Source organism: Asparagus officinalis, chromosome 10, assembly GCF_001876935.1.
Source record: "Asparagus officinalis chromosome 10, Aspof.V1, whole genome shotgun sequence".
Taxonomy (NCBI): domain Eukaryota; kingdom Viridiplantae; phylum Streptophyta; class Magnoliopsida; order Asparagales; family Asparagaceae; genus Asparagus; species Asparagus officinalis.
Genome location: NC_033803.1, coordinates 10,123,598 through 10,137,875, shown reverse-complemented (window position 1 = coordinate 10,137,875; position 14,278 = coordinate 10,123,598). Strand labels below are relative to the sequence as shown.

Sequence of the window (14,278 nt, the reverse complement as noted above, 5' to 3'; positions counted from 1 at the left end):
ATTTATAGAGAGGTCAAAAGTTATATTTTGTACATTGCAAAAAAGGGGAATGCGATCAGGTTGATGGAGAGCGAGAGTTGTCAGATTTAGAGAGAGAGATGCCAGATGCGAGATGATTTATTGATCTTTAATTTTAATTTAATTTAAAAATGGGAATTATCAATTGGATTGGATTTGGGATGAGAATTATCAAAATGAAAAGGATAAAATAGGTAATCAAAAGTTTTGACACTCATACCCTCTTTTATAAGTAGTATAGATGACGTAAGTATGCTAAATTAAATGGTATTTATGAGAAGATTGTCTATTGTGAGCTACAGTCAAAATAGTTGAAACATTGTTAACTAAATGGAGAATTAGAATCATTGTTTCATTGCTTATCAGAATTGGGCATTAGAAAATGTGCCGGTACTCTTCTTTTCATGGATAAGAAGAGTAGATATGAATATGGAGGCCATATAGGATATCATGGATATTGAAGTGACAAGTCACGGAGATAAATGTTTAGCTGACCTTGGAAAATGCAAAACTCTACATACGTTGCATAGAATTTTCAACCTATATTGTAATGTTCATTGTGCTGTAGTACTGAGGAGGAAGGAAAAGGAAAATGCAAGTAGTAGTTCTCATCAAATGAGAAGGTAACTTCATACCCAAGAAAATAATAAATGCGGGCAAGGTTGTTGATCTCATACTTATAGTTAAGATGCACACTTAATCTTTATATTGCTAAGTTATCATCAATGATGGTTAGTCCATGGACAAGGATTTAAAAACCTGAAGGCAAAAAGTGAAGTCTAAGACCTTGCATTAAGTCATACCTTCACCTTTCTGTTCTTTGAATTTAAAATATAAAATTATTCCTAATAAATGTAATAAACAGAACAATAACTAGAAGAAAGTTTAATCAATGGTTTAAAGGGTCTAAACAAATTTTGTCCAGCTTTCCCTGGACATGAATGTCCAGCTCTTATATATAGAGTCTGGTAGCTATCCTTAAGACAACAAACCATATCAAATAAGCAAGGAACTGTTCCAGGTACTGGCCATACTGTATTGCCCGCTATGATGTACTTTGGGAGTTTGGGTTGAAAAGAGCAAGGCAGCTTCTTCATCAGGACCACCATCCATATCCTCTTTTGGGGCAAATGTAAATTCTGTCTTGACAACTGTGCTTATGACCTAGAAAACTCAGTTTGTGGTGTTGGGTTGATTCTTATCTTGCTTTCAGGAAATCCAGTAGAAACCCTTCTCAACGAAGGCTCTAGAAGACTAGAATAATGGTGGTTGATGGAGATGCTTTAGCTAGAGAATTCACTTGTTGTAGTGAATTTGAATTTTTTTTAACTTTTGGTTGTTGCTGAGTGGAAATTACATCAGATGATTGGTTAATCTTTCTTTTACTTAATCTTAAAATTCCTCTATAAAGAGCTGTGCGGTGGAAACTTATCTTTATAATTTCCCTTTTGTCTTCAGACAGCTGCTTTAGATGGGGAAACTGACTTGAAGACGAGAGTTATTCCGTCGGCTTGCATCGGTCTAGCATCTGACCAGCTACATAAAATCAAGGCAACTTTTCTCCTTCCTTTCCAATAGAGGGATATGATAATGTCAAAGTTTGTCTCTGCTTTCCCTGCTTATTATATTTGTTTTCTGGATCAGGGTGTCATTGAATGCCCTAACCCTGACAAGGACATTAGAAGATTTGATGCAAATATCCGGTTGTTTCCGCCCTTTCTTGACAATGATTTGTGCCCTTTAAGCATCAATAACACACTTCTACAGTCATGCTATTTGAGAAATACTGAGTGGGCATGTGGTGTTGCAGTTTATACAGGTCTGTATTTGTGTTTCAGTCTAATATTATTCGTACAGTAGAGTTGATTTGTGTTGTTGTTTTAAGGGAAATAAGTAACCTGGAATCAAATAATACTGTGTTTCATGTGCAATGCAATTTTACAGGTTCTAAAATTTTTCATGTACTTCAAGAATAGATTATACTAGTTGTAGAATTTTGTTATTCTCCTATAAAGCATAGTTTTTCTTGATGAGGAAAAGAAGTGTCCTTGTCCAGACATAACCACATGTTTTAGTGAAGTGTGATATCTTATATATTCCCGTCCAGGAGTTTGTGATACATAGCTTCTCAACTGACTATGTTACCCTGCAGTAATGTTAATATTCATGCGAAGTGTTGCAAAATCTATTATATTTTACTTGGGAGGGATGCATGTTTTGCATGCATGCTGAGGGGCAAAAAGCCACGCAATAGGCTAGTTCGTAAAGAGACCTCTATGTTTCCTACTCCTACACATAAATTAGCTGAATGCCATTTTGTAATCATTATTATGCATTTAAGTACCTAATGCTTTATTTTGTACTTTTCACCATGTGCTAACAACAACAAAGGAGCACCTTATGCAGAAACAGCAATTGACTTTTCTTTTCATGATAGGTTGCACTTAAAGATTGAACAGTTATGAATTTATATATTGCCACATTAATTTGGGCAGTAATGAGGGGTTGAGCATTCAGTATGAATTTTGGTATAGATTCATTTACCGTGGTTAGGGGTTTGGTTTTTCTAGAGGAAAAGAAGAAAAGATTAAACGAGTTCGATGATTTGAGTATAGAGATTAGTTTTAATGTATTACTTATATGGGGTCAACAACTTATGATTTATTCATATGAAGAGTAGGAAAATCAGTAAGGTTTTTTTTATGGGTTCTGAGGTGATACCAAGAGTTTAGACTATTTGGGTTTATGGTTAGGAGAGGAGGAAGAAAGAGTGGAGCGAAAAGAGAAGAACGTTTCAGGAGAACTTTCACTTGAGAATCATCCCACTCACCTAATAACTCACACACACATAGTTAACAATTTGTAAATATTATAAGTTCCAATTTGTCAAGACTATATTCAACCCATGATCTCCCCTCCCATAAAGCTTAGTCAACAAGATTGCAAATTGTTAGCAGAGTTTACATATCTTGTCCAACTATCTTGTCTTTTACACCACTTAAGAAAGAAGAAGAACTATCTTCTCTTTTATTTCTCATAAACAAAGCAACAATCAACCTCAATATGCTTAGTTCACCCATGGAAATATGTGATCCGATAAAATTTTAGTTGCTGCTGATTATTACAATATAAACCCATATCTTCAATGTAGCTCTGTTCAGGCTATAACAATTATAGTTCTTATATTTTTTTTCTAAATTTATCCATGTGCTGAATTGTTACCAAACAGGAGTCATTTTTGTTCCTCTTAGATTTTGTGGAGCAGTGCTCCTTCGAAACACTGGAGTTATTTCGTTACATTATTCTCCTATGTCAATAATTTATTCTTTCGTATCTTCTCATCTGTTGATGTATGGTGTCCTTTACTTTTGAAACATGGATATGCTTGAGTGATGGTAAACTTGGTACCAGATCTATCTGCCAGTGCATGCTAAGACATTATAATATTTATTCTTTGTTTCATTAGAGAAGATACAACACCGTGCTGTCTGATTTTCAAGGCCATGCTAAAGTTAAATTTGCTTAAAGTTGGACTGAGGATCCTCTCAGTGGTGGTTTAGGCATCCAATCAGTAGTTGCAATAAGTTTCCAGCGTTGAAGCTTGTTTATATGTTGTGTGCTGTTAATTAAGTACAAGTGTAATTAAGTGAAATAATTTATTCTGCTTAAGAGAGTTGAAAACTAAGCAGAGTGATACGCATACCTGGAGTTAAGTAACGAAAAGAGAAAGATAGGATATTTCTTGAAGTGCACTAGTACATAGATAGTAATTCGTGGTAGTCAGTGCCAATGTTTTGAATATTGGATATCAGGGAAATATCGAGTGGACCAAAATCCCAAACGGATTGCGGATATCGGGAAATATCGGGAATATATAGTAAATATTGGAGTGCCATATCAAATGATGTGCACATATAATATAGTATCCTAAAAGGTGATCTAAACATACATTAAAGAAATTTTGCAGAACTATATTGTTTTGACAACAAGCTATAAAAAGATATATCAGGCAGCATATCAGCAGATATGTCGGCGATGTTGGGGATAAATCGCCAAAAAATTACCAAAAAACAGTAAAAGATATTAAGACCATAACGTTTTGCAGCAATCTTTATAAAAGGATATATCAGGCTGGGTGGGGATATTTGAAACGATGGTCAATGCTAAAAGGGGCCAAAGTTGGGAGGTCCTTGATACTTGTATCTGCTTGGCGCCAAAGCAATATGTAAACATGTGCCGCTGTTCTGTCTAAGTTGCCCCAGTTAAGTCTTGAGAGTTCTTATTACCAGGAGTTTTTGAGCATATTTTTCCATATATTTATGTTTTTAGTTGGAATTGAGAATTTTATGATTTCAGTCACGAACACCATATTCTCTTCCATTCACCATGGTTTATTGTAGTATTGTACTTTTTTGAATTAGGAAGTGATCTGTTTTTCTTAATTCTAAGAATCTGTAAGGGTTAACTTGCTGTTGCATAGGCTTGGTGTGTCTTATGGCTTTATATTCAGCTCGGATTGCTATTTATCTTCTCGGCGGTCAGATTTCTGATAACATGACATCTTTAGGGAATTTCTTTAGAGTGAAGAGACTACGACAGATAATTGATTCCATGATCGCTGGAGTTGTATCCTCATTCTTGCAAGATGATGAAACCAGTAATGAAAGAAAATTAGGTGAACTAAATCATATTTTCTTAATTGAATAAACTCCTGCCACATTTAGATAAATCTCATTTTACGTATCTGAAAGTTTGTCTTATATCGTTAATAGCAGTCGGAGCACCTGATCAACTTTCAAGTTACTTCTAAACAAAAAAGTACTTTTATTTATCTCATGTGTCATGTGTTAAAAAGGAAATGCAATTTGAAAAGCTGATTGGTTTAATTTACTGTCAAGAGATATGGTTAGATAGATACGTTCTCTAGTTTGATAGGATCTCTTAAGTTCAGCGCAGTGGTCGGAAGTCATCAACTTTGATCAAGAAGCAGGTCACAATTGTGCCTTTTTTTATTGTAATGCATAGATGTAGTAGAGCACCCTTTTGCTTGAAACTTTTCTTACCAAATGAAGATGAATGGATGAATCAAATGCTAAATTCCTTAGTTAAATTTGAAATACTCGTAAGAAGGCTGAGCTTTATGTTGGTTCTCTTTTTATCAGTTGCTTTGGTTTTGTGTTCATAATTTATCTCTATGGTGTTTTTCTGAGTATATGTATCCACAGGATGAGACATAAAGTTGTTTCTGCTTATTGAAATTTGTATTTATTATGTGCACATTTAGATTTGGGCAAATGAGCTGTGAACCTCTGTGAAATTTTATAGCATAGCTTGTGATTTCTAATAAGAATCTAACTATTACTCTCTGACTGGTTATTCTTTCAGGAAACGAAACCAAGCTGGGAATGAGTAGGGGCATCCCAGAGCCTAAACTGACAGCCGTTGATGCAATGATTGATAAGTTGACTGGAGCTATATTTTTGTTCCAAATTGTAGTTGTTATTGTTTTAGGCTTTGCGGGTAATATTTGGAAGGATACTGAAGCTCGTAAGGTAATTTGCACTATTACTTTCTTTTAAAATGCAGTCAAGGGTATTTCCCAATCTACCATGAAGATCGGGGTCATTTGATTCTTGCGACTTGATGGTTGTTTTATTTTCTTCCTGTATTAACTTACCATTTGCACTTATATACAAATTTCATGTGCTTGAGTGAGAAAATTGAAAGCAAAAGGATGCATTTTCCTTTCGATGTGAACAAGTAAAAAGTTTGAAACAACTAAAATTTTTGCATATTACACAACAGTATAAGAAGTTACACGGTGTTGTGTAAACTTATGAAGGATTCTATCCATTGTATAAACATTGATGACACTAACAGCCTCTGAAAGAGATTCATTGTCAACTGTATTTCAGCTTTTGGAAATCATAGGTTACAAGTAAAGCCAAGCACTATTACTGTTAGATTTGAAACAGGTGCTGGAACATGGTGAAAACTCTCTCTTTGTGGACATGACTTTGGCCTCACATTATCGAAATCTTAATCTCTTTCCACCACCTGGCTTTCTATCTCTTCATCTCACATGCATTGATGGGTTGATTAAAATATCTTGTTTTCCTTTATAGAAAAATATAAATTATTTTCTTGTTGTCAGGAATTTGATTTTTTATGTAAGTTCAGAGAAACAAGAATCTGGTTGCCACTGATATGAATGGACTAATTGTCATTACTTCAGGAGATGTGTGTTCAGGGAAGGTAGATGCATGTTTTTTGAAATTAAGAAAAAAAGAGCTGCAGGTTTTTGAGAGAGAGAAAAAAAGGCGTCAATTGTTTTATTTTGAAACATTAACACTCTTTTATCTTGTGTGACGACACCTAGTGAAAGTTATGTTGATTGTTAGTCTGATTGCAACTAATTGAAGTATTACCCATACTAGGAAGTTCCAAAATTTCTAGGGAAGTGATTACACAAGATGGTGATGTACATTTACCACACTGTTCTCAAAGAGAGACACATCAATTAGACAGATACTTGACAGATACAAGGAGCTCTAGGTGGTCTAACATTACTAGCCTTGAACTCGTGAGAAATAAATTTATAGTCTGCATGGGTCCCGACCTTTTATTTGTGTAAGTTGATATTCAATAAATTTAATACATTCTCGAGTTAGTTGTTAATGGTGAACTGTATGGTACTATGGTTGCATGTCATAGTGGTTGTTTATTTTATGTATGTTTTCTTATTAAACGTCCACTTAATCTTGTACACTGGAAATTTTGTTTTTATTCCTATAAATATTCTTGGTAGCTCTTTTTTTTAAGTTTTGGTAACTACAGTGTCTATATGCATGCATATGCATACACACATATTTCTATGTACACATACATACATACATGTACGGTATTTATATGTTCATATGCGTGTATACACGCATGTGTGTATATACATGCATGTATGGTGTACGTATGCATGCAATAACTGGCCATCAACAATCTAAAGGTGGACTTTTACTGTTTTCTGATTACTCATGCATCAAAGCAGCTTAAAACTTAAATTTTTTTACATATTGCTTATAATCTTTGATTTTCTAGACTAAAAGAACTTTTACTTTTACATATTTCTGAATCTTTGATTTGCTTGCCAAACTTAAAGAACTTTTACTGTTTTCTGTTTTTCTCGTTTTAGGCCTTCTTTTTCTTGTTCTTAGTCTTTTTTCTTCAATCAGACAAAAGCATTGCTTATGTCAAGAATGAAGCTAATGCGAGCTTTCCTGGCTAATTAGCTTTAACTTCTTTACAATTCTTTTATCCAGTATGTTACAGATGTAAAAGGTCAAGCACAAAATAACACTACAATTAAGGTAGTCCATTTCTTCAAATCAGTTCCTGGAGCTGAACTTGTAGTGGGTTCTTTTCTTTGTCACTGTTACAGTGGATTTAGGCTCAGATGGATCAATTTTAATGTTTGATTGGCTTCTCATTATATTTCGTATTCAGACTCCTTTAATTGGAAATCTGTTTTGTTGGCTTATTTTTCCTTTTTACACAATTGGCATGCTTACATATTTCGTTATACTTGAATTCAAACTTATGTGGTTGGGTATCACATTAGTCAGGCAATTGGGGTAGAAAAGGTCTATATTTTGATTTGATATTTGTGTCTGGAATTTCAAGGATTACATTGTTACGCTCTTGGATCAGAACTAGGAATTAGATATGTTTTATGTTTTCTAGTTCTCGGGTGCTTAGAGTGGAAATATTTGTTGCATTATTTTTTGCCTCCAATATTAGTTTTATATGGTAGGACCATTATTTTTCTTGCATCATTTTTGACTTCATAAATTTTTAAGAAACTGTACACAAATACTTTTTACTAAACCTGATGGTAGTTCCTTGTCCTTTGTAGCAATGGTATGTTAAGTATCCTATTGAAGGGCCATGGTATGAGCTTCTTGTCATCCCTCTACGGTTTGAGCTTTTGTGTTCAATCATGATTCCCATATCTATAAAGGTATGTCAGTTGTATGTGCTATTCCCTATTTTCCTATTTCCTTTTTATATTAGCATTCCCTAAACAAAACACTCCTTGTGTACTATTTTTTAAACATAATTGCAAGCATACACAGATTATTCACTGTAAACTGCATGATGGACCTTCAAAAATGGATAGTTACGCTACTGGATGAGAAGTGAAATATCTTAATATTAGGGAGGAGAGTTCACTTTTTACCTGTGTGTTAACGACCTGTAAATTTCCTATTAAAAGGTTTTCAAAAAATGGGCAATTATAGAAACTTTGATACTGTCTATTACGCATCACTTCTCTTTCTAGGTAAACCTGTTAAAGATTTTTATTTAAATTTTTATGTGTAATTTAACATGGACTGCATATGAGTTTTTCTCTTAAAAATCCGGAGGTCCATTGTAGAGTATTCCTATGCCAAACACTGCCAATGGTAATTTCGCTCACAAGCAACACAGAATATTGTACAAGGACAAACACACAAGTTATTTATAGTTAGAAATGTGATATTCTACAGATTTTGCCATTGGCTGTAGCAAAAAATGAAACTGGGAGATGTCCATGTTAGATCCCCAGGTTATACATGTTATCAGTGTAATTAACTTAGTCCTATGTTGCTATGGATCTTTAGTAAAATCAACTGATAATGACATTTGTTTCTACATACTAACCTAAGCTGATTGATTCTCCGTTCCGCTGTCCTGCCTTTTAGTTATTATTAGGTTTTTTGTTGCACTTGTATCTGGGAGATATCCATGAATATTAATTGCTCAACCATTGGGACAATCTAGCTAATTATGTTTCTTGGCTAGGTTTGCCCTTTATGATTCATGTTGGTTACAATGGTTTATGGTGAAGCTCCTATATCTATGTAGAATCTACATCACCATGCCCCTTGGACATAAAACACTCCGGAAGCTTTCAAAGTCATTTGTGATCTTTTCTCAGCTTGCGGTTGTTTTTGCTGTAGGTTTAGTACTCTGGAGAAGTTTTTCTTTTTGTTGCAGCGCCTATATGTCCAGTCATGTAGGGTGGCAATGGGTCGGGTCAGGTCAACTATGACCCCACCCATTTAGGCTTGACCCACCTCGACCCGTTTAATAATCGGATCAACCTGTTCCCGGACCCACCCATGTGACTTGTTTATTTAATCTCTCACTTGTATTCTACAAAGTCACTTCCACCAATCCTTCTGATGTCCTTATACAAGTTTGTGGGCTACTGCAATTAAAGGGCTGACTCTTACGGAATTGATCAAAATATCACTCATGGAACAGAGAGAGCTTGGACCTGAGGACAAAATAGAGAAGTGGGTTTACAATTTTTTTTTTAATTTATCAAAAGTATAGGGTATGTACAGAAAAATATTACAGTTTGACTTTATCTAAAAGTGTAGTTTTTAATTTTTTTTTTTGAGATCCCAATTCATCATGTAAGGACTTAAAAAGTAACACAATCCACAATATAAAAATATAATATTTTGATAAAACTTCAAGATATCACATTCAAAGATAGCGTGATAAAATCTACCTAAATTTTCTTTTAGATTCAAATATGTTCTTGATGATAAAATTAAATTTAGGACAGGTATCTCATATCTGTAGTTTACTACTTATTACATAATATCTCATTATATGCTTATATTTCTCTAATTTTGAACTTCCTTTCTAATATAATATTATAGTTTTAGTACAGAGAAACATTACGTCATTTTTAGCTCATTCTTATTGAAAATTTTAAAAACTATGGAATTAGAAGAAGAAATAAAGCATATAATCAGGGGAAAAATAATTTTTACCTTATAAAATTTGAAAAGAGAGAACACCAATGCCTTTTTAAGAACAAGTCAGCACAAGCCAAGAAAAAAAATCCCAAAATAATTAAAACCCTTATCAAATCCCATATCGCTGCCTTTTTAAGAGTAAATCAGCAGAAACCAATAAAAAAATCCAAAATAATGAAAACCTTTCATAGAATCATATGAAATGATTCAAATCCCATATCACTGAAGAAAAAATCCACTGTGACATGAGAAGAAATAGAAGAAGCTCGAGATGACACTAGCAAAGAAAAAATCCACTGTGACACCGTCGTCTCCGCTTGCTGCCAGTGCTCACTGTCGCTCGCCGCTGCCCCTCGTCATGGAATGAGAGAATAGTCAGGGTTTTTGCTACCCAATAACAAGATCAAATGGGTAAAGTTATATGGGTTAAACGAGTCAATTCAGATGGACCCTATTAATAAACGGGTCAGTTCGGCTTGACCCGTTTATGAACCAAATCCGTATATCTTGACCCGTACTAACAGGCATGGTTTTAAATATCGGCCGATAATCCGATATTATCGCCGAGTTATCGGATTTGGGAGCTTTCCGCTAGGATAAGTAGGATTTTTAATCGGTTATCGTTTTTTGAAGTTTCTCGGCGAGTTATTGGCGATAAAGGCACTTATCGGCCGATAAGTAGGCTCTAAATATCGGCTTTATCGACCGATAAGTAGGATTTGGGAGCTTTTACTTTCTTTTGAATTTGCTCTTTGAATGTTTACAAATTATGAGATATTTGTTGCTTTTGGAACTTGGTTGATTGGTAATTGGCTAATGTTTGTTTATGGATATTGATAATGGCTCATAACTACTAAATATCAACTTAGTAAGTTAGTTTATAAATCTCATGATTAAACAATAATTATGTAGATGCGTAGATGGTTCTTCATTCTTGATGTTATCTTATTATTTGCTTGTTTATTATTCCATTTTGACTAACATTATATTTTTTTTCAAGCTTATGTTTGTTTATTATTTGCTAGTATATTACTCCGATAAATACTACTTATCCCCGATATATCCCCGATTTCCGCTATCCGATAAGGATTTTGACCGTCCGATAAATCCCCGATAACCGACATTTAAAACCTTGCTAACAGGCATGGGTCGGGTTGATGGGTCAGGTCAAAAATTGTCACCCCTAGTCCAGTGCCTTAGCTAGGGTGATTGCTAATTTGACTGCTTACATTGTTGTTCTTGTCCTGAACTTTTTGCTTTGGCCTTATAGAGTGGGCCAGTTTCTGAGGACATTTCTTTGTCAAGTGAACCCAATCTGAGTACAACATGTGGACCGTATAGTGTATTTGTTTCACATTATGTTTTGACTTGGGGGAATGAACTGTATAAAATCAGTTCCAACTTGTTACTCCTCCTGCTCTTATTAAGGATTAAAAGTTAAATTGAATTTTCTTCCATATTACTTTTAATATTGTCTTCCCCTGTAAAAATAAACTCAAATTTCTCACTTTCAGTAAGCCAATGCTAAATGCTGACTTGTAGTCATTGTGAAATGCATACTTTTCTTGGAACATCTGTAAAATGATACTCTGCATCTTACATTGCCTGGATTGTTTATTTTCTTTCAGGTTTCTCTAGACCTAGTAAAAAGTCTCTATGCAAAATTCATTGATTGGGATGAGGAAATGTATGATCAGGATACTAATACACCTTCTCATGCCGCAAAGTAAGTTTATTTTTCTTTCGTGTTATAAATGTCGCGTCATCGTTTCTGACCTATAGATTTTTTTTTTTTTTAATTCAGTACTGCGATTAGTGAGGATTTGGGACAAGTTGAGTACATTTTGACTGATAAGACTGGGACACTTACAGAGAACAGGATGATTTTTAGAAGATGCTGTATCAATGGAATATTCTATGGAAATGAAAGTGGTGATGCTTTGAAAGGTCACGTTCTGAATCCTATCTGATAGTTCCATGACACTTCTTAGTTCATCTTTATTATTTTTATTTTTTTGGTAATAACTTCTTTAGCTGATCGACACTATAATCAGGATCATGATATAGTGAAATTGCTCATAATTAAGAGCGGGGGGAAAAGAACAGTGACTTGTGCTCACGATAAAATTTCTATTTTGTCACTTACATAGATATGACCATCTATGCATGTGTTCATACATACTCATACAGACTTATATTGGTAGGTAAACTATGCTCCTTCTAAGAGAAGATTCCTTCTGCTCTTATTTTTCAAGTCATTGAATTTATGATCCATTGTTCAGGAATTAAACATGGGGCAGGGCATCATTCCACCAAAAGAGCAAATCTTGTCATCTCATTTTTGTGCATATATGATGACCACATCAAATGATAGAATAAGCAAGTCTTCTTATCTCTAGAAGAGAAAAGTCCATCACTCTCTCTCTATATTTGTGTGTGTGTGTGTGTGAATATACCTGCATATACATATATACAAACAAAAACTAGTGATATTATATTTTTGTGTATATCAATATATCTATGGTATGAAATAATATAAAACCAAAATTGAAACATGGTACTCAAACCTGCCTACCTGAAGTATGAAAAACCAAAGGTGAAACTAAATTCTTAAACTTTTCGTATCCATCCACTTTGAGAATTCAAAGCCAATGTTGTTTAGTTCCAGACTGGAAGAGAGTCTCTAGATTGATTTGTGAGATTTTTAAATTACTTTAAAATAGCACTTCTTTGTCTTGGAGACTAGAAGATGGCTTAATGGCACTTTACGCCTGATGATGCCAATCCTGCATGCTACAATGCTTACTAGAGGATTGGTTGATCTTTTACAATTGCTCGATTATTATCTTCTTCCAAGTTTCCTAACTTGTCCTCTGACTATTATTCTCTCTTTAGATAGATGTTAAACTGCTCGATGCTGTGAGTAACAGTACCCCTGATGTTCTCAGATTTCTTATCATCATGGCTATTTGCAATACTGTCGTACCTATAAAAAGGTAACTTCCTTTTTTCCTTGTGCTATTCATGTCTGAGATCTTGAAACCATTTTTCTTATTTGGTGAATGTTTTTTTTCCTTTTACTTTCATGATATGCAGTAAGAGCGGGGCCATCTCATATAAAGCACAATCTCAGGATGAAGATGCTCTTGTAAATGCTGCTTCACGCTTGCATATGGTTCTTATGAGCAAAAATGGCAATACTCTTCGTAAGGCATTCTATCTTATTTACATTTTCCTGGAACTGGTGTTTTGCAAGTGTCAACATTTTACATTTTAGTTTTCATTCAGCGTTAAGAGTGTTGGTTCTTCTAAAATGATGTAATGATATATTGCAGAGCTTAAATTCGGCAGCACAATTTTACATTATGAGATACTGGATATACTAGAGTTCACCTCTGAACGGAAAAGAATGTCTGTGGTAGCTAAGGACTGTCAGAGCGGAAAGATTTGCCTCTTGTCGAAAGGAGCAGATGAAGCAATGCTTCCTTGTGCTTATGCTGGTAATTTTGTGAAGAAACTTGGTGTGTTGGCTGCATCATAGTTGGTCATAATTTACTTATTTTGACTGTTAATTCTTAAAACTAGCGTGTCTGTCTGTAATATAAAAGCTGTAGTATGGTATTTTGTATGCATTTTGCTATTTACTCGGCTAAATGGATTGCAGAATGGGGGTGCGAAACTTGGAGTATGACCTTGTTACAGTATGACCAATAGGATGTGACCAAGAAAGCAACTACATTATTGTTGAAAACAATAAGAAGTAATGAGTTATGAATTGTCTAGATTCATTGTACCAACATATTAGGAATGCCTGACTATATGTTTGGGGGTTGATAGGTACTATCAATAAAGCTTCAGTTGTACCTTTTAAAATAATGGAAATGCCATACTCATTTCTCTCATCATGGTAGTGAATCAGAATTGCCTACCATATGACCTTCAAACTCTAGAACTCAAGGCGGTCAAGTAAGGACCACCTCAGCCTTTATATTTGTGTTTTCCCGTCAGTGGCTTCATCCTGCTGGTCCTCAAATGCCTGTTGTTGTTCCTATCAACCTCTCTCACACCATTGACATCTTCCACTGTCAGCATTATTAAAACTGTTGTGACAATTATAAACTCTGGCAGTTTAGTCATGGCTTATAGAGGTGGAAATGAATAGTGTTTGTATTTGTATTCATCTAAAATTTTCAAATTCAAATATGAACTTGAATATCACTCTGATTTTAGTACAAATAATTTCCGAATGTTCACGAATATTTCTCGAATATTATGGTATATTTATGGGATTAGTAATATATAGTTTATGAATATTAAAATATGTAATTATAATGATATCTTAATTTTGTTAAAGAAGTTTGGTTTGAAAACTGACATAGAGCCCTTTAACTTTTGTTAAAATTAGTAGAACAAAAATGTGAATGGGTCAAAAACATAACTTTTCATAACTTGAT

At 34.3% G+C, this 14,278-nt stretch overlaps 1 protein-coding gene across 1 annotated transcript in view; it reads left to right on the top strand.

Annotated features, from left to right (window-relative positions):
• The window catches only part of LOC109826175 (phospholipid-transporting ATPase 2), a 40,437-nt gene that overhangs the window by 11,389 nt on the left and 14,770 nt on the right, over positions 1 to 14,278 (top strand). Inside the window, exons 4-12 of the mRNA XM_020393168.1 lie at positions 1,477 to 1,569; positions 1,663 to 1,837; positions 5,404 to 5,570; positions 7,925 to 8,029; positions 11,453 to 11,550; positions 11,629 to 11,771; positions 12,724 to 12,820; positions 12,921 to 13,030; positions 13,160 to 13,324. Coding sequence (XP_020248757.1) covers positions 1,477 to 1,569; positions 1,663 to 1,837; positions 5,404 to 5,570; positions 7,925 to 8,029; positions 11,453 to 11,550; positions 11,629 to 11,771; positions 12,724 to 12,820; positions 12,921 to 13,030; positions 13,160 to 13,324 — 1,153 coding nt within the window. The remainder of the gene's footprint in view (positions 1 to 1,476; positions 1,570 to 1,662; positions 1,838 to 5,403; positions 5,571 to 7,924; positions 8,030 to 11,452; positions 11,551 to 11,628; positions 11,772 to 12,723; positions 12,821 to 12,920; positions 13,031 to 13,159; positions 13,325 to 14,278) is intronic.